Below are 21,915 nucleotides of genomic sequence, written 5' to 3'. Positions count from 1 at the left end.
GTGAAAACTTCTTTTACATTGGATCGTATGATCCTATGCTGCAACTTTGGTTATCCATTAACTCAGACAAAAATTCATTACAGATTTTGGGTAGTTTGCAAGACCTAGGACTTCTAGGTAGTTCCTTCTTCAATGTTGCTCTACTGCATTGCTGAATTCCTACAGTACAACCCGGTTGGCTTATCCTGTAACCAATACTTATTCATTTTTCTGATCACAACAACTAAACAGTCTGGTTGTGTTTCCCATCTTTATTTCTGTCATGATCCTAAAGTGATATAATGACAAAAAACTATACCCCCCCCCCAAACAGTGTAGGTCTCTATAAAAATATATTGCATAAAACAGCTCATATGTAAAACTCTGCTTCATGTAAATAAACCATTTTCAGAATAATATACTTTTTTAGTAGTATGTGCCATTGGTTAATCTATAAATTGTCATTTTAAGAACTAGGGCATGGATCGTATGATTCACAGTGCACACACCAAACAAACTATACATATTAGGTCACATGAGCCAATTAACAAACAAAGTTCTGTCTTTTACACCCACAATTCTTCCTGATACAGTTAATGCTGCAGTATTTCTGGTCAGCTGATCTCTGAGGCAGCACAGAGGATATCATAAAATGGGGCTCTAGGGAAAGATGTAAAAGGGCAATATTTACTTAAATATATATACTACTTTGTTAAGATACTTCAATCTGCCACTTAATATGATATCATCTATCTGGTGCTTAAGTGTTCTTTTTGGGGGTACAGTTTTCCTTTAATTCCTGTGAAATAATTTAAGCATTTAAGAGAGCAAATGGGCTGATCTAAAAACGTGAACATCATTCACCAAATATGCATTTTCCAAATTTCCATGTTTCCATTCTTCAAAAGATCTGATGCTAGAGTTTCAGAATTGTTTCTTGTTTTCATTTATTTATTTCTTCATGGCATGAGATGAGACGCAAAAATAAAAATCACCTCAAGTATTTGTGGAATAGGGTTTCTACTGTATATTTAAATAGAATTTTCGATGTGCAGGTTTACAGCATTTGATAGTTTGACAATGTGCAATAGAAAAAAAAGATTTTAGCTTTCCTCATTCCACAAAAGAAATGCCCTAAATAGCCACAGTCTTTAATTTACAGTTATTATTTCTATCAAGAAAAATCAGCTTCATACAGTGACCTGCTTATCAAAGCATCTGCACACACACACACAAATCTAATATGTTTCAGTGAAAGAGCAAGACACGCACAGCTACAAATTCCAGTTAATTAAATGCAAATTAAAACTTATCCATATATATATATATATATATATATATGTTGGGCACAACATCTAAACAACATTTATCAAAGAAAAACCCCAATTAAAATTCTGGTCCGGTTTTCTTTGATACATCCGGTGCATATGCTTTGCATTACAATTTTTTCATGTTTTCCTTGATGGAAATTTCCTATTTAGAGCATAGATATTTCTCTTTGGATGCCTTCAGGTTTATGCCTACTACAAACACAGCATTAAATAAAAGCCATGATACCAGTTCAATCCCATAAGTCTGTGCTGTCTCCAGGGCCTGCAGAAATCTACTAGTGTTATTAAAGGAGAACTAAAGCCAAACTAAAGAAGTAACTAGAAATGTTGTACATTATGTTTTGGGCATCTGTACCAGCCCAAGACAACTACCATCTTTTACCAGGGAAGATCTGTGTCTCCAAAGATGCCCCAGTAGCTCCCCGTCTTCTTTTCTGCTGATTCACTGCACATGCTCTGTGTTGTTGTCACTTCTTACAATATACAGTATACACAGAATATAAATGTCACAATATAAGGCTGATTAGTAATTAATACAGATAATTACTACATGGCAGCTCATAAACCAGTGCAATTAGCATCAGCCTTTGTAGCATCAGATTATATTACATGCCAAGATCATTTTCTGCTTGATAATTTGCATAAACCCCTAAATTTAGCTTCTCAACAGCAACTCAGAGCCCAATGAGTATGTGAGTGTCACAGACACTTTCCAAGATGGTGACCCCCTGTGACAAGTTTGAAGTCCTGGATCTTTCCTTTTATTGAGAAACTGGAACTTTGGGATGGTGCAATAAATTCAGTATGTAAAATATGGTATTTTTAACCAAATTAATTTTTAGAGTTTAGTTATCCTTTAATAGAGAACTCTGTAATTATGCTCTGCCTGACAGTGGTAAAACAACTAAATGCCATCCCTAAAAATATGACATTTGGAAGCATCTGTAGGCTGGAAAATGTTTTTTCAACATGCTTACAAACAGTAGATGTAATTAATATTTATTTCTAATAACCGTGACTAAGGAAGCTTAAATCTATGCAATATGTCTAGTATGTGATTATTATATATATGTCTCTTATGACACTAGACTTTTGCACACAAGCGTTGGAAGAGCATAACGATGGAACTGAAAACTGATATAAAAAAAAACATTTTAAAACCCCTATTGACTAGGAGCAATTATGTGGGCTATACATGGTATTACCAGGGCACTATCCTATTATAACAATTAAGAAATAAATCAGATACAAAAAATTTGCCATCTAAAATCTGCCGACTGTAGAAGTCAAGCTATTCCTGCTACTTTTCAATTCAAATGTTCGAGTTTAATTCACAATTTCTCTGCCCAGAAAATGAAAGGGAGAATACGATTTCATTGCATCTTTTTTTGAGTTTTTCTTAAATAAGTGCACATTTGAGATTTCCAAGTTTTTATTTTTTTTAATTTAAATTTTAAAATTTTGGTACATCTTCCCTTAGGTATGATGATTTACAAATGGCAAGCAAACCTCTCTATTTCTGACAATAAAATCAGTCAATGTTCTGATTCACTGATTGTATGCACTTTTCTCTATCTGCCCTAAACCCCACCCCCTCTTGGCTAAGGCAGCCTATAAATGGTGCAGCAACTCATGACTATCCTGTCAAAACAGGCAATTTAGTAGTTGTATTTCTTTTCTAAACACCAGTTTAGAAGAATCATGATGCTTTTACTTAATAATAAAGGTGTTATGTGAGTAAACAGAATACAATATTAACAAATATAAATATCAATTCCCTAAATAAAGTAAAAAAAAAAAAAAGAAGTGTAGCAGAATGCATATTTCAGAGTCTAAACGAAGCATAGACAATGCCCAATATTTATTTTTGTTTGGCACGCCACTTGTTTTCCTCCGGTGCATTCATTCCAATGCTGCTTCCAGGCCAAACTATCCAGCTATCCTTTGTATAGGGAAAAGTACTCCAGTGCGTACAGTTTGCCTTCAAATCATTTATTTAAGACTTAAGGGAAACTGCCACTATGGGCTGATGTGCTTGTTCCCTATCCAAGTTATATGGACAAAAAAGATCATAAATAACAGCCCCAAAATACATAATTTATTACAAAAATATTTATTCCACAGAAACCCATTTTGTATAACGTACAAGGAATTTTAAACCCTTTGAAGACATTTTAGATAAATGACATTATTTTAGAGAAATCAAATGCCTATAAGGTTTATTATCTTTAAATGTATCACACTAGCATGTTGTTCTGAATTCTAGGAACAAAGTCATAAACATCCAAAAAAAAAAAAAAAAAAATAACAATCCCCTTTGGCCTGATAAAGCCTCTTCCTCTCTATTTGCTTGTGTTGATAGTCTGTGTCTGGGCTCTCTATCTTGATTAATAGCATGACATGTACTTGTTCCTGGAGATACAATAAATCATTTTGTGTTTATTTCTCAGTTTAATCTGCCTGTTTCTTAAATTAAAATAGCAAAACAGCTTGCAAAGTAGTTAACTAGCTATTATATTTCAGACATCACCTAGTCACCAGGTAAGATGGGTCTAACTTGGACAAGATATGGGTTTGCCCCTCCTTTATAGACTGATGTTTGGTTGGTGGTAAAGAATATCTGAAGGTTGAAAATATGACTTACACCATATTTTTAAACTGTATTTCTGTTATGTTTCAGTGTCCCGAAAGAGCAGCCACCTTGGTGCACAAGTCATGACTTTTAAACCACGGGGTGAGAATCCCAACATGCATAGCCGCTAACAAAAAAAAGATTAAAGGTCCAATGCTATGAGGAAAAAAGACAAAAAGTTCATGGACAATTTCTTTAAGTTGCCATGATCGATTCAATTCCTACAGTACAGTGGATTACAATCACTTTTAATCATTCATTTTCTCAAGATTCACTTTGACATAGTTGTGATTTGAAGAATTTGAAGAAACTGAGGCTTCTGAATAAACTGCAGAAAGGATTCTTCTTTTCATTATGTATATAAAGTTATCTTATTTTTTATTTATACTGCTTGCTGCAAAATCAGAAAATGTCACATGATCTGTTAATGCCATAAATAAGAAATGGAAAATACAGCGCAAGTGTTATATTTAGACATAAAAGGGCCAGACTAGGGTGGAGTCTTTGACATAATATAATTTTTTAATGTACTTGTCTAATTAAGAAGGCTACAACTTCTTTATTTATACAATACGTATTCCTCCTAAATAAGCAGCTGCAGAACCGAATCACACGTTACAGGTAATTGTGTGATGTTTTTTTTTAAATTCATTTTTCTGTCCTCAAGTTCCTTTCAAAATTAAAATATTTGTTCATTTTTTAATATTTCTCTTACATTAGATAGGGAACAGTGACATTTAAGTGAAGAACAAATTACAGGAAAAAGGATATTTTTTAAAAATCGCCTTATTTACTTGAAGATCTTTAGTTTTAATTATTGGAAGCAGTCTGGTTTAGAACAATATTTCTTAGCATGTAGGACACAAAGATCCATTTTATACATAAAGTAGATATAGATATAGATATAGATATATATATATATATATATATATATATATTTATATATATATATATATATAGATATAGATATAGATATAGATATAGATATAGATATAGATATAGATATATATATATATAACAAACAGGGGAAAGTTGTGCTCACCACTCACTTTCCCCTGTTTGTTATAGTTCTACAAGAGCAGTGACCAGCTCCATGTTGTAGCTCCCACCCCCTCCAACTATAGTCAGGTGATCCCACTGGTGTCTAATAAAAGGGCAGCCAAGTTTGGGAGTTTTACTTTGAAAGCAGCTAGTAAGTTGCAGGTAAAACGTATTCGTCCCTTTTATAAAATGTATAATTAAACCATAGAATTCTTAATGAATCAGATGAAAATTGAGCATAGGACTGGCCAGATATGGGATGACTTTGACGTAGTTGGCCAGCTTAAATATATTGCAATATATGGACAAACAATCCCTGTTTTGTTTAAAGGGTAAGGCATTTTTCAGTAGCAGTATGCACAAAATGTCGCTGTCTTAAATATATTGATAATGGGTTGAGTGCAGAGGAATCTTGTATTTGTCTATATATATATATATATATATATATATATATATATATATATATATATATATATATATATATATATATATATATAATACCAAGGGAAGCTGGCACTCTCGAAGAATAGAAAGTTCATATGCCTGGGTGCAGTATCCATAATTTTATCCACAAGAAATCCAAGAAGATCCGCACTCACAGGTCTTACTAATTAAATATATATGTTTTTATTGCAGAGCTTACAGCCTAACGTTTAAGCCTCATCCGAAGCCTTTCTCAAAGTGCATTTATCACAAACATGCATGCATTATATACATGCACTGGCAGGAAATTGCGATGACGATGCTTGCTGGTAACTAACATAATCAGGTAATTATATATATAGATTAAAAATATGGAAACTTTTTTATAACTTCAAATTCATAAAAACGTAAATGTATTTTTTTTAAATCTCCACACCTCCATCAAATACCAAATCAATATGCTCTATGGCTAATTAATAATTAATACCACATTGAAACCAATCATGACAATTGCATATTCAGCATGGGACTAACTGCTAATGAGACATCCAGCAAGATCAATTCAAACGGTAGTTTTAAAGGAATGATCTGTAAAAACGTACTTAAGAATATTTACTTGAGCCGATCAGAATGCCTGTATGTTTGGAGGAAACCAGAAGTACCCAGAGAGAATTAACTCATTGATGGGGAGAACATATCATTCCCTTGTAAAAAAAAAAAAAAAAAGTAATGTACAGATTAGAGATGGGGTATTTATTATTTAAAATGCATCTGTGTGGTGTTAGTAAAACAATTTTGTACTATACTATACTGGCTATAATAATAATATCTGTGGATTTAATTGGAATAATTTACAATTGGATATATATGACTTGAGAATTATATATCTGCCAGTATTATATAACAATTAGTGGTACTAGCACCCCGTAAAGACATAAAATCTAATATACAAAGTGGTTGAGCTAACTTGAATGATATTTCTATATGGGGTTAATATGTACCTTTTTACTATGATACTGAATAAATATTTTAGATTTTTAATTGATCATTGAGTCATGGGACTAATACTTTATATATATATATATATATATATATATATATATATATATATATATATATATATATATATATATATATATATATATATATATATATATATATATATATATATATATATATATATATATATGTTTAGTCAAACAAGTAAAACCACGCTGAGGCCCGGATTTACAAACCGCTTGCCCCTCGACCAGCTCTTCTCTTTGCCCTCTTTCCCTGCAGGTTCCGTTCCCCTCCGCTGTCCCCTCCCTTTCCAGGCATCGTATCGTCCCTTCCCCCTGCAAGGCGCCATCCCCTTCCTCTTCCTGCACTTGCCTGCGCTCTCAGGTGCACAAGTCTTATTAGTTGGGCACAGCACTAGAGATTGATGTGTGTCTCCATTGCTAGTAACTAATTGTCATGTGGCTGGGCAGCATGCTGCCCCTCACATTCTAGGTCCCGGCCTTTGCGGCCTTGCCACAAAGCTTGATCACATTTTGGATTCAATTCATACCTTTAAAACCAATTCTATAAAATAAGTTGCTTTCACGATCTTTACAATTTTATAAAAAGGAATTTGTATGTGAGCAGTGATATGAATAAATCTCTGCAAAATTTTTTAAATTCAGGTCCAGTATTAAAGGGATGATGTCGGACGTTAACTGAAGGCACAATTAAGTTCTATAATTTAAAGTTGTCCCTTTGTCGCTAGACACCGGTATTCTAATGAAATCCCAATGGATGATGCAGATAAATCATTGCAGTCCTACAAGACACAGTGGAATATTTATCTTTGGAAGAGTCATTTTTCCTTCTGTGCAACCATGTGATATGCAGATAAATCACTATTTGACCTTAGAACTTAAGTACTGGTGTCAAGTTTGCAAGGGGTGATTTGCGATACAATAATACAAACAATACTCACATTCCCTAGAGTGACTATTTCAGTGCCAGAATAGATATCAGTCCTGCAGAATGGGTTATCACAGGTACAGTAGAACCCCTTTTGTACCACTTAAAGGGGCAATACACCCTTCTGTTCAAGATGAGTAGAATAAATCGGGCTTGTAGTGAACATTTTTAACTACGATTTTAATCATAAAAAATTGATTTCTTCATTATTTCTTGAGTGAAACAGGGCAAATAAGATATGTATATTATAAGTGCACATGATCCCCTGCATCAAGGACTTACAATCAAAGAGTGAAGGGAGGGGTTGTACACTGGATATCAAATTATCTACAGTATCTCACTAAACCAAAATAGAATAGAATAGTTTCCCTATTTGCTCTTTTTTGCTAAAGAAATAACATTTTTTTCATGATTAAACCAAATAGACAGAAAGCATGTTTCACACAAGCCCTAATCATTGAACAGATGTTAAATAATGGGGGTATACTGCCCCTTTAAAGGGCATGGGCCTTTACTGAAAAACAGCTGAAACTGTAAACCAAGGACACAAAATACATCAATTCTGGTAGTTTATTAAGTGTCAAAGTATTAATACTTCAGTACTAGTCAGGTGCCAGTTTGTATTGGAAACAGTAATGTATAAAGCGTCAAAAGTCATTCTGAAGTCATTCTAATGAAATTTTAATGGAAGTAGTAAAATGGTAATTAAATCCTATTTTTCAATAACACTTCAATAACATCCTCAAGTAAGTGATCAACGTGTAGTTAAATTGTTTGCTCTTTTTGTCCAAAAGTAGTTCTTCACCCCACATAATAAATATTGCAGTTTTACCAGTTTAAAGGTGAATTTGTGTCCCAGCTGTTTTAGAATAAAACATTACCATTAAAGCTGAAGCTTTTTAAAGGAGATGAATTTCAATGAATCTGTATAGTTGGCAAATTGTGACCGTTTGCTGCACTTTGACCAGAGTTTCTTTACAGCAGTTAGACCATAGAAATACTAAGTTCTTAGCTGAAAAGCAGAGGAATTAAATTCCCCTAGTTAATGACGCTGTATTGTTGTTTACTTGCATTCACAGGGATATGTACTAAAGCTACTCCATGGAATTTCTTTTTCCCATAGTGTCCCCAAGATCTGAATTTCAGAATTGGATCTTTCACAATAGATAGATTTAAATGGATCCTCTCTGTTGAGAATAAACAATTGCCTGCGCCATTATGATTCTCTTTTCATCTGGCCATGCACCCAGGGTCATGTCCCTAGGGCATACTAAATGCCTTTTTGGCTCCTTTATCACTTTGTAGAAGCTTTTTTATCACACTAGCTGCATGGTTAAGGCTAGAACTGCAAACTAAACAAATAAAGGTAACCATTTAAGGACCAATTAAAGTTGCTGACTTTCCTCTCCAGATGTAGTTGGAAGCTTAATTGCCCATGTATGGGCCCTCTGGAGGGTCTGTCTGACTAATATCTGGATTGCAATTGGCTACATATCTATTGTGCAGGTTTGAAATTTCCATTGGGCAAGCACTGGTTCATTAAAGTAGACTTCACTCAACAAGTCTCTGTAGACCCAGAGTATCATCCCAATTTAGACAAGGGCACGGAGGGCTAAATGGGACAGAAATCTACTAATTTGGCCACCTCAGCAAAAAAGGGGATCTTCAAGTGTATTGCCTGTTTAATACATTGAAGAAGCATTGGGAACTAAAGTAAAAGGAAATAATTATAGCGACAGCTTTTAATACTTTATTAGGTGATTACATAGGGGAAATAAATGCATAGTGGTCCTTTAAGATAACGAAAGTCTGCACTGGGTTAATATTCTCTTCAGAAGGAGGATTTGCCCAGTTCATGATGTGATATTGCTTTATAAAGATAGTTGGATCCTCATTCATCAAACAAAGAACTGTTCTTCAAACAAGCAAAATAGCAAGTTATGGCCACAAATAAATAAATTCTTCATTAGAATTACAAACACGGAGCTTTTCGTGATTTAAATATCAGTTTTTCTTAACACGTTTTTCATCTTGTAGACATTACATGGCCAGATAAAAGATGTTGGAAGCATCTCTTTAATTATTAGAGCAAACCCCCCAAAAACTCACACGCAAATGAGCACTGCAATCTTTATAGAACAGCATTTAAATCTTTTCCCCATATGTCAAACTGGGAATGGGAATACATCTCATACATATACATTCAGACAGATAAATAGATTGTGACATGGACAACCTGCTGAGGTTAGAAACACTGCAAAATACTCTTCCAAGGTCAAATGTATACATGGAAAAAGATTGATTGAGCAGCTGAAACCCAGGCCTTACTTGTTCAGGATAACTAGGTTTTAACACTTAAATCCAATTTCTTATTTCTGTCTTCCTTCATCAGCACAAGTCCTCAGGTCTCGGTTCTATTAGAGATCAATTGAGTTGTGATAAGACAGAAAGCAGTCGGCATATTAAACAGATGCCAGTGAAACACAAGGAAAGTATTACTGTGTGCTCTGGCTTTCTAATATTTAACTGGTAGCTGACCTTATAGCACATTTTCAAGTTGAATGTAAGCTCTAAGGATCATTCAGAAAGTACTGTATGTGATTACCTCTGAGATTGCCATTTCTTTGCCTGAGGAGGCAATGAGAGTGTTCATCTCTTTTCTGTGTATCATTTCTCAGGAGAGAAAGGATTGTCTTTAGGAATGGCAAGGTTCAAAACCCACACAGAACAAATATATATGGCAAATAGGATTTAAACTAATGTACGTGTTTCTTGTGCCAAAATGTTTGCAGGGCACCAATCTTCATAAGAAGAAGACATTCTGTTCCTTACTTCACAGTGTCAGGTCCGCCGGGAGCGCCCGGCGGTGCTTCCATGAGGTACACATGGGTGCTGCGGCGCCGGCATGATCTTATAAATTCGGTTTCATTAAACATTTATGAAGGATTTTATTTTTAGTTGGGCCTATTTATTGAACTTTATTATGTTTTATTGCCTTATTTCAGCTGGAAATTTAAATGCATGTTTATGAGCATGAAATATCTGCTTTAATCAGAATTCAACTGCTTCCTAAAAGCTTTATACTACTTTCATATATCAGCATTTCTGATAAAAGTGGACACTTTGCTTAGACAAATTCTTCATCCTCCTTATGCAGCATTGTGCAGGAGAGAACAAATACAATGTAATGCCCTGATGTATTTCTTTATATACAGTATACAGTAGGCTGGGATGACCCCAAATGATGAAAGAGTATGGTTCACTTTGCAGTAACTTTTAGTATGTTATAGAATATCCAATTCCTAGCTACTTTGCAATTGGTCTTAATTATTTATATGTTATACTTTTTGAGTTATTTGCCTTTTTCTTCTGATCCTTTCCAGCTTTCAAATGGGGGTCACTGACCCCATCTAAAAACAAATGCTCTGTAAGACTTCAAATGTATTGTTATTGCTACTTTTTATTACTCATCTTTCTATTCAATCTCTCACATTTTTATATTCCAGTCTCTTCTTCAAATCGGTGCATGGTTGCTAGGGTAATTTGGACCCTACCAGATTGCTGAAACTGCAAACTGGGGAGCTGCTGAATAAAAAGCTGAATAACTCAAAAACCACAAATAATAAAAAATGAAAACCAATTGCAAATTGTATCACTCTCTACATCATACTAACATTAATGTAAAGATGAACCCCTTTAAACAATAAATGCCTGAAATATTAAAAGTATGTTTCTTTTTTCTTACAGTAATTTGTCTTATTATTAAATAGGATGTGTAATGTATTGGGAAAACTTTATAAATAAGAAATTATGCAGAATTGCTCAGGGGCAATAAACAAACACTGACCTCCAAAGTTAAGAAGCTGCAACAAATAATGTCCCAAGCTGCCTGAGTTGATTTTGCTTTGCCTATGAACAATATTTCAGCCAAGATCAGACAGATGGTTGGTTGGTATTTTTAGCTGTTACCAAGTACCCATGTTCTCTGCATATCAACAAAGATACACTGGAACAAGTGTTTCATCACTTGCTTATCCACATGTTCTAATATGTAAAAACAGGCAATGTTGCATATGCCAGAGTCAGAGTTCTGTGTCATGTAAACCATTTCCAACAGTGGGCTAATTTGCCCATGGGCAGTAACCCATAGCAACCAATCAGTGCTTGGCTTTTTTTCAGGCAGCTGCAGGTAGAACAATAAATGCAACAATCTAATTGGTTACTATGGGTAACTGCCCACGTTCAAATTTGCCCAGTGTTGATAAATGACCCCCAGTGTGTTTTTGTGTTGCGAGCTGCCTGTATCTGATATGTCCAGTGAGTTTCCAGCAAAGTCAACAGGCAGTTTTGTTTCTGCGCCATTAGATGTAAAATGACATGATTACCAAGCTGAACTTGCTAACCTTTTAGATGTAAATGGTATAAATACACATAAAATCCATTTCAAACAATATTTATGTGTTAGTTCCCAATACCCAAATACTTCGGTCTTCCCTGATCAAATATTCAAAATAAGAGTTTCATCAGATCTCATGTAACAACGTTCCTTTTCGAGAGAAAGCCATGAAAAGCTCTTGCCTCGGGGCTGTGAGGGAACTACTTAGCGCTGCAAATTTTCATTAAGAATTCACATGGATGAATGAGAGAATGTGCATTATGAGAGTGTTAAAGGAATACATTCACAGGTCATATTGATTATGCTGATTTCTTGTATTATTCAGCACACGTGCCAAACCAGCCTTAGGATTTATAGTACCATATGTGAAACATTACAGTTGTCCCCCTCAGCAAAAAAAATAAAAAAGCTTCACAAAAGCCATATACAACATTCTGCTGGTATAATATTTTTTTTTCCTGTTTTAGTATTTGATAATATACAGTGCTGTCTTTTAACTGTTTATATATAAGAGGCAGATGTTCAGCACGGGTCCCTCATGAGGCTGCAGTGGGCGGTCCAACAACCTAAATGTAAGCCCTATTAACAGCTCATTAAATATGAACCACAGATCAAGTCAATTAGAGGTTAAAGGACCTCTCACAATAACGTCCTTTAAGGGTCAGGCACACAGTCAGATTCAGGGAGATTCAGGGGTGAGGGTAAAATTTCTCATAAAAAGAACATTGCTCTTGGCACCAGCACCCAGTCTCTTGTTGTACAGCTATCTAATAACGGTCAGGGCACCCAGGTAGATTCAGGGAGATTAGTCGTCTGGAGACAAATCTCCTCTTCTTCGGGGCGACTAATCTCCCTGAACTGCCTCCCCTGCCTTCCCGCCGGCTAAAATGTAAATCGCTGGTGGGATGGCACCCGGATCGATTTGTTTTCCGTAGTCGCCCAAAGTTTCCTTGTGAGGCAACACACAGCTCCGGGTACCATCCCGCCGGCGATTTACATTTTAACCTGCGGGAAGGCAGGGGAGGCAGTTCAGGGAGATTAGTCGCCCCAAAGAAGAGGAGATTTGTTTCCAGAGGACTAATCTCCCCGAATCTACTTGGGTGCCCTGACCCTTATTGGATAGCTGTACAACAAGAGACTGGGTGCTGGTGCCAAGAGCAATGTTCTTTTTATGAGAAATTTTAGCTTCACCCCTAACTTTGTGAAACAAATCGTTTTTGGTTTGTTATTTTTTTCCTCTACTGTTGATCTACATATCCAGTAATGTGATCAGCCTGTATTGCATAAAGGTATATTTAAAATTGGCCATGCATATTAAGATCCATTCATTTGTTCAGGATTTTGCCTGATCCTTGTGTCCATAAACACACTTAGCAAGTACCAGGGCATTTATTTGACATGCCCTGATAAACTGTCTGCAAATGAATGCATGGACACTAGGGAACTGTGAAATTACCGAGATCTAGTGGTAAGTCCAGAGTCTTAGATAGATGCAAGCATAGATGCAATTGCCTTGTGCCAAGTGAATTCATTATTGTTAATGTTAATGCATTATTGATACCGTGCCGAAAGTGACACCCACTAAGAAATCTTCTCTGCAATTTGTAAGCACTTAATATAACACAGGTACTAATTTTTCCCCCATATTGTTAAATAGCATACAAGTTGCAGTGGATTCTATTTATGGGGTGCCCTTTATTACATTGGAATTCTGGGGAAATAACACTGCACTGGGAGTGAAAAATATGGTGATAAGCTGAAAAAAATAAACATATGTCTGAGCAGTAAGCATATTTTTATTTTGTTTCAGGGCATTTATTTTCTTTTAGATCTGAAGGCAGGTTGACTTAGGGCTTCTATCATCACAAAGAGCTTTTGTGAGTAACAAAAGCCATAAAGTCCTTAAAATAAGCCAAGAATATTTGTCCAGAGAGCCACGGGGACTGATCTATAGAAATATTTATGGCCAGCACATTCCCTTCCAGACAGGGTTTCAAAGAATGATCAAATACTTACCCACTCAAAGGGCATCATTTTTCTTTAAAGGTTCAAATATTTTCAAATTTGGGCAATGTTTTGTATGCAATGTAATCAATAGTAATGAGTGAAAAATTTTGCCAGGTTTCGCCGCAAAATAGACGCCCATAAACTCCAATGGGTAAAAAAAATTGTTGCTTGTCAAAAATTTTTTTACCGCCCATAGAATTCATTGCATTTGGCGAATTTTGACCACTTTTATGAATTTTCTGCAAATTGAAATGGGTCCGATATGCCTGATATCACTAATAATCAATGAATAAAACAAATTCTATTTTTGTAACACTAAATCGGTTTTGAGTTACACAACCTATTATAACAATGTATAACAATACTGTGGTCCCGGACGTATGGCGATGTCCCAAATTACATGCAGAACAGGAAATAGAGACTGCACACATTCTGTATCTCAGGCTAGGGAGTTTATCACATTTATTCGGACACTACATCTCACTGCTATCTCCGCAAACCCCAAAAGTTTTGCTGGTACATTCTGGGTAATAATTGCATGTACGGAGTGCCCCTTAGCACTATCCCTTTAAGTGGATCAGCTAGAGACAGGAAACTCTAATGTATTACCAACAAACCAATGCCAGCTCAAAATCAACAGGTTTATACTGTACAAATTGCAAAGAATGCTTCCATGTGCCACATTTGTTAAGCTTTAACATATATTCAGTCAAAGACATTGATGGAAACCTGGAAATTATTTTTTTAATTAAACAGGACAAACATGAAAATGTAAGACACTCCATGTTTTGTCCTTGAAAGGCAGATAATCACAATACAACACCAATATAACACCAGTCCTGATATACTTGCCTAAAATCCAGGAGAAATAAAGACATTTTCCAATTACTTTCTATTTTATTTTTGTGACCCTTTTTCTAATATTGAAGTGTAAAGTTTCATTTTTCACCTTCTAAAGCAGCTCTGGGGGGGGGGGGGGTCACCGACTCTTTAACGGTTCTTAATTGATACATATAGTTGATACATTTGATATCTTTGTCCCTGCAGAGCAGAATCCCTGAGTTTCATTAAAGGGGAACTCCACAAAAACATAACTCAAGCCTTTTGAAAAGTAAACATAATTTCAAGCAACTTTGCAATATACATCAATTAATAAATATGCAGACTTTTCAAGATTTTTAATGGTTACTGACAGTTCCCTAAGCCTAGCCCTTTGCTCTCCTGCTGATCTTTCAGACTACTTTGCTGAGCTGGCTGACTACTGTTACTTTATATCAACAGCCAGCTGTCCTCAGCCTGAATCCTCCAAACCCCACAATTCACGGTACACGTGATTTCAATAAGGATAGGAACATCACAGCGCAATGCATTGTGGGTTATGTAGTTCCTGCTTGCTGTCTGTAAGCTGTGGGGAAGTTATTACAATTTGTAACATCAGTGTTTAGTCCCTCCTTCCCTGGCAGGATTTCAAATAATGCAGAAAGAGAAGAACTGCAAAACAGCTGGATTTCAGCATAGAAAATGGCATTTATTCATACTTTTTGAAGAAACAGGTAACTGTGATGGTTATATTAGGGGTTTCTGTGTTATGTGGGCCTCTTTATCAAATTTTGGTTAGAATTGATACAATAGTTGCTAATATTCCAAAGATACTGCTGAGAAATGTATCTGCTAAATGTAGCAAATTGTAACAGTTTGGAATGCTCCTGGATCACTGAGCTGCCAGACACTAGAGACACGAACATTAAACTTTACATTTGGGAAAACTGTAAAAAATAAAAGATGGAAAGCAACTGAAAAAAATTATTTGTTTATGGTGAACAATCTGAAAACAACTGAATTGAAAAAAAAAGTGTTTGGAAGTTGAACAACCCCTTTAATTTCTGGTGGGGCAAATTACATAGTGAGGTGCATCACAATTAGAGATTCAGTAGAAAGCAAATGAATTTACATATAATAAAATACTGAAATACACTGGCCCTCTCTGACTTATAATTCAATACTTTTCCTAGTAGAAACCAGGAGTTTCTGTGACTATACATGCCACTGTAACAGGCTTGCTATGTCTAAATGCATAGACATTCCCATTTAAAATATTCAGTATGGTCACTGCCATAACTTGAGATTAGCCCTGTACATAACCTGATAAACAAATCTTATGTTATTAACAGACAGTCCAACAGGGCACAGTGCCATCTTATACCCAAGGCATTCTTCCAAGCCTGGATTTTAGCCATATATTTCAGGATTGATGTTATGTTCAAAATCCTCACTACATTACCACTTTTTTAACTGCTACAGTATGTCTGTGATAATGAAGGGGAATTGGCAAAAACACATGCCAGCTCTGATTTTAATTGCTAACAAAAACAAGATTAAAAGATCTACGTAATTTCCTATGAATACATTTGGGAAATGATCTCCTGCCTTTAATGTACTTACTATTTTTTTCATGGGCGGTGATCCAAAAGAACATTGAATAGTATTCCCCTCACAAAAAAGATAAACAAGACATGTTTCATGAAAGGCAGTGTAGCATAATGAACTACTATAGAAAATAATAAATATGACTATTTAATATACAGTTGGGACAAACGCACCACCACACCAGCAGGGATTTTCCACCTGTGGCCCCTGGATACTCCTCATGTAAAACAATAGAAACTATTAGCAGATTGTGTGGTGCTGATAGGGATAATGACATTTTAGCATTTTACCTTTGTATTCAAAAGACTGTAATTTGTGTTAGTGTTTTATGTAATTTGCATGTCCCACATTCAATATTATATGGTGTTTACATTTAATGGACGTGGTCTGTATTAAATAAGTGTTCAGCTACCAGTAATGTGTTACAAGCAGCCCTCCAATTTTTAACAAAGTAAAACGCCCAGCACCCCTACAGTATTCATCTGCAAATTGTAGTTCAACACCTGTTGGAGGATTTCAGCTTTACAGAACAGATGGGAACAGGGAAAACTCTGAATATTTTCTGATACCTATAGGACAAATGAGTTGGGTGGTTTTCTATGTGAAATGACAACTGGGAAAATTTCACATACTTTATATCAACTGGAGCTAAGCGTTTGCTGGGGAGCTGTCCTCTCTTCCTGGGTGCTGAAATTCTCAGAGAGTGAGTGGCTATGACTAAGGCCACTGTTAAGTTTGTACATGGATAACATTCATAGGTGTCTATGGGGGTGGGGGTAAGAAGAGTCCCTTGTATTACCCATGTAGCTTTCCCTTGAGACCCTCCACTTAACATCATGTTTAAACATTTATATGATAGTCAGCTTGGCCACATGGTACTGTGTATGAGAAAGTGTGTTGTTTGCTTCAGAGTTAGAGCAAGAGAGGGAGAGAAGCTGAATCTGCTTGTGTGAATGAGTGTGATTCTCCTGTGGTATATGTATGGGACTATTAGTGTGTTATTGTGCAGTAAGTGGGGTATAAACACCTGTGGCTTCTGCACCAAGGGAACACACCAAATCCCAGTGTCTTTTGCTCTGTATTTAGGTCAATTTTACTGTTTCGTATACTTACAAGCATCTCTCAGTTCCTTTTGTACCATAGCCCCTTTATTGCTCCACACTGCACCGGGAAGATTGTTGGGAGTTGCAGCTCAACAAGAGACTGAGGGGCTGGTCTCCATCTCTATTTATGTATACCTTTGTGTTTGATGTGCTCTGCTGTGTTTTTATTGAGTTCAACTAAATTGCGGGCAAGACAATGAGTGAATATATTTGACTTTGTGACTTGAATGTAGGGGATTACACTATATAGGAATGAATGCTTTGTCTGATGGAGAGCAGCCAGTTTCTGTTGCTGTACATTCATGCAGTTCTGTGGATTTTAGATATTGGTACAGACAGAAACTTCAGACTCAGTGATTTGCACCCATAGCAGTAACCTGGACACCCCAGGCAACCCAGCCGGCCACTTCGGCCCCCATTACAGCAGTGCACCACCGTGCGCAACCAACAACGCACGTGCGCAACGGTGCGCAGCTGAGGGCACACGTGCGTTGTCGTGCGCAAAGCACTTCAGAGTGCGCACCCACTTTTCACTGAGGTAACAGTTGCCGGACTAGGGGTAGGCTGCATATGAGGTATATACTTGGCACCCCCAAGCTTTGCGCCCTAGGCACATGCCTCTTTGCTACCCCTAGTTGCCCCTGGCAGTAACCCTGTAGTCACAGAGCTATAAGAGTGAGGGCTGCTGCTGGGCATCATCTTAGTCTATAAAACGTAAAAAAGTGTCCAGGTTCTGTAGTTCACTCCCCTCTGCCGGTTAAAGGATCCGTTCCAGATTTGTTTCGCTGTGTAGAGATGTTAGCTTGCCGGCATAATCAGCGTGTGGTGTCTGGGCCTCCTTGGATGACGTCACCTTGGATGATTGTATGTGGGCAGGCTTCTACCCATGGTCCCTTTGTAAAGCATGGGAAGTCAGAAGTGCACAGTACCAGGGATTCAGCTGAGAGTAGAAACCAGGGGACGGAGCCGTATCATACACAGAGGAACAGAATCAAATGCCAGTACCAAATTACTCACTCAAGCTAAATTGCAGGAACACCCTTCCTCAGTCTAACCTATAGAACCTGTATAATCAATTATAATGATTATACAGGTTCTATAGGTTAGAGGAAGGGTGTTCCTGCAATCTCTACATCTCTACACAGCGGAACAAATCTGGTGGAGCTGGGAACACCTTTGGAATCACTTTTATACGTGCAAACTTCAAGATTTTTTTGTGAGTGTAATTTTAACCTTATAAATATATTTTGATATATTTTAATAAATTGTTTTACACGATGTCAAGCATGTGTCCCTAGATGCCAAAACGAGTGGAACAGCAACAACAAACATCCTTATTGCGAGCAAATATTTAAAACGTCTGTGAGTATAATTATATGTCAAACACAGGCGGTGGAATATTTGTATGCTGGTAAATGGTTGCAGGGTAATTTAACCGCCCAGGTGAAGAAACACCATTAACCCTTAATATACACAGGGGTGTCACATACCTAACAAGGAAATACTACACTATATACTACTATTTCTTTTTTACCCCGAGCTTTTAGCGCTGGTTTGTCTACACATAATTTCTATGATCTTAGTCTATACAGACTAAATGCAGGAAGACAAGGTGCTTTTGGCCATTGGCCATTGGCCATTATAAGTCCACCTGAGTGTCCCTGTGTGATATGTACATTAGCAGTATGTGGCCTGTCAGTGGTGATATAATGGCAGGAGCAGGGGGGATAATGTTGCTAAATACCTCGTGGAAAAGCTCCAGACTATAGGTGTTATCATCATCAGCGAAGAAGACCACCCCGGAGAGGTCGTGCGGCTGAGCTGAGTGGATCCCCGGGCGCTGCTGATATTGGAGGCGCAGCCAGTCCAGTCCCGCGTTCCTCTGCTCGGTGGCTCGGGGCAGCCCGGTGCGCTTGTACCTGCGCGGGGTCGGCACATACAGGTGACTGCTTTTCACTCCTGCCCCAGCCAAGAAGCGGCTCACTAGCTCCGTCGGGTGCACAGAGTCCTCCACCAGTATCCAATGCAATCGCGGCACCTGACGGAAGGTATTGGCCAGGCGGGTGAGCTCCGCTTTCTGTACCGGGCGGCTGTAGGTGGGGGTGATGGCAAAGATCACGGGCAGCACAGTCTCGTTCTTCCCCCTGTTGTGAGGGGCAGAGTTGTGCTCAGTGCTCGGGTCACTGGGTCGGGGTCTCGTGAGAGCTGCACGTCCGACCCTCCGGTTCCATAAGGGGTAATAGCGGGCGGCGGGGCCTGAGCCCGGGGATCTCCTCGTGTCACTGTCTATTATAATCACCACAATCAGCACCCAAGGAAGGAGGATAAAGAAGCGAGTGTAAAACACAGACTTCATTGTTATCACGCAGCAAACAAAAGTACAAGCAAAGAAGGAATTGGGCACCGAGTGTCCCTCAGCGAGTCATGGCTTTATACAGCCTCCTGTATTGCCTATATCCTCATGCCATTGTGATAGCGAGAGCAGCAATTGCCCAATAAGTAGGAGCACAGAGGAGGGCACTGCACCCAAACTATTCCACAAGCCTCTGTCATTTGCTCCAGTATCATCCCTACATGGTGTCAACGACTTCTCTGTCCATATCCAGAGCTCCACACAGAGCTCATAACCTAGCAACACACAAGGGTCTCCAGTCTCCTCAGCTCTGTACTCCAGAGCCAGCAGGGTGAGTTAAAGCCGAATGTCCATGTGAGGACAAAAGCAAAGGGCTGCTAGCGCTCATTCTGCTCTTCCAAACTTGCACTGCCATTCCGAATCCATGTGCAAAGCATGAGAGGGGCCAGAGCAGCCGCTGGGTCTGGTGTCAGGAGGAGGCTGCTGCTGGGGATGTGGCTGTGTGGGTGGCTGCTGCTCTCGCGGACACTGCGGGGCTGAGCTTTGTGCCTGGCTGGAGACTTGCCTGCTGCTCCCACTGTCTTTCCCCTTTGTTTCCTTTTCTTTGCACTTCCATGAGCTGCAGGCTGGGAAAAGGGAGGAGAAGAGGGACCCCCTGAGGCTGGTGCTGAGAGACAGGAGGACATCACCACATCCAACCAATGCCTTTCCCCAGCCACGTTCCTTCCTCTTCTCTCTCTGGTATGTGACACTGGCCATGTGCTGCCAAACCCAGGATCTTTCCAGGAATCAGGGACATTTATTTAGTATTTTAGGGATTTTGACACAATTGAGAGCAGCTCAGTTCTACACTAGTCATTGTGCATTAACCAATGAAAGACCAGAAAGCATTTGAGCCACAAAAACAGCAATTGGTTGCACTTCAGTAGTTGAATTGCCTTAAACGTTCACTTATAATGATGCACACAAGAAGCACCGACTACTGTAGGGAGACTCAGCATAGCTACATTACATAATGCTTATACTGTGTAAAGTTATACATTTAACCAAGTAGAAATGGATTTACAGTGCTTAAGGGATACCTGGAGAAGTGTTGCGCTGTGAGCGAAGCCGTTGCTGGCGAATTTTCGGAGGTTAGTGAATTTGCCCCTATGATTGTACAACATTTTATATATGGGTGACAGATCCCCTTTAAGTGACTATAAAATGCACTTTAAGGGGCAGATTTATTAAGGGTTGAATAATAAATTAGATTTTTTTTTTGGTGTCAAAATTGACACATTCGAAATTTAATAACGTAATTCCAATGTAAATTAGAATATGAGATTTATCACAACTTGGCCATGGAAACAGTTCTAAAGCTGGCCATAGATGTTGAGATTTTTAAAAGATCAGATCCTGATCGTGAGACCACAATCTTCTCAGAACGATCGTACGAATTGTCCATCAAATAAAAAGACTAATTTGCCAGGAAAACAAAGGGGAGCTGCCTGCTTGGCCCTGCAAACATAGATAGATTGCACTGGGACCGACAAAGATTTTTTGACCTGGCCGATCAATTTCTTGACAGATGTCGGCCGAAAAATCGTAAAATGTACGATCGTTCGAATCCCACTAACCGCACAATAATTTCGAAGGATTGGTCGGACTTTGCTAAAATCGGTCGTTCGGCAAGAAGAATCGTCGCGTCTATGGGGAGCTTAACAGTTTGTTTCTTAATTAAATCTACCATAGTGGTTTTGTTTAACTGTGATAGGGACCTTAGACTTTGCACATGATGTCAAATCTCTGTAAAATGCAGCACAAATTTTTGGTTGTACTATAATAACAAATACAGTACGGGGCCCATTTACGAAGGGTCAAAGTGAATTTTTGCATTCAAAAACTTCGAATTTCGAAGTAATTTTTGGGTACTTCGACCATCGAATAGGCCAAAATTCGATTCGATAATTGAAAAAACTTTGACTTCAAAAATCAAGGCACTTCGAAACTTCGCCACCTGAAACCTGCCGAATTGCTGTTTAACCTATGGGGGACCTCCGATAAACTTGTTTGGCTAAGTTTTGAGTAGTCTAAGTATGTTTTTGTAAAATCGTTTGAATTGGTCAATTCGAACAATTTAATTGATCGATCGAACAATTTTTACTTTGATCTAAAAACAGCCGTTTTGACGATTTCGATAAATGAACGGATCTCTCCCAGATATGCACACATTGAGGTGGGTGATATCGTGCTGATTCGAATGGAGCCCAACGATCGGATCATAATGTAGC

The 21,915-nt window shown here is 37.8% G+C and overlaps 1 protein-coding gene across 1 annotated transcript in view; it reads right to left on the bottom strand.

The window, feature by feature from the left end:
- Positions 1-19,813, bottom strand: part of b3gat2.S (beta-1,3-glucuronyltransferase 2 S homeolog) — an 84,131-nt gene extending 64,318 nt beyond the window's left edge. The window contains 1 exon segment of the mRNA NM_001095604.1: positions 19,034-19,813. Within this exon segment, the coding sequence (NP_001089073.1) occupies positions 19,034-19,645 (612 nt within the window). The 5' untranslated portion in view covers positions 19,646-19,813.
- Between the last annotated feature and the right edge of the window lie 2,102 nt (positions 19,814-21,915).

The sequence above is a fragment of the Xenopus laevis genome, chromosome 5S (assembly GCF_017654675.1).
Source record: "Xenopus laevis strain J_2021 chromosome 5S, Xenopus_laevis_v10.1, whole genome shotgun sequence".
Classification (NCBI taxonomy): domain Eukaryota; kingdom Metazoa; phylum Chordata; class Amphibia; order Anura; family Pipidae; genus Xenopus; species Xenopus laevis.
The sequence above is the reverse complement of the archived record's forward strand: the minus strand, read 5'-3'. Positions and strand labels throughout refer to the sequence as shown.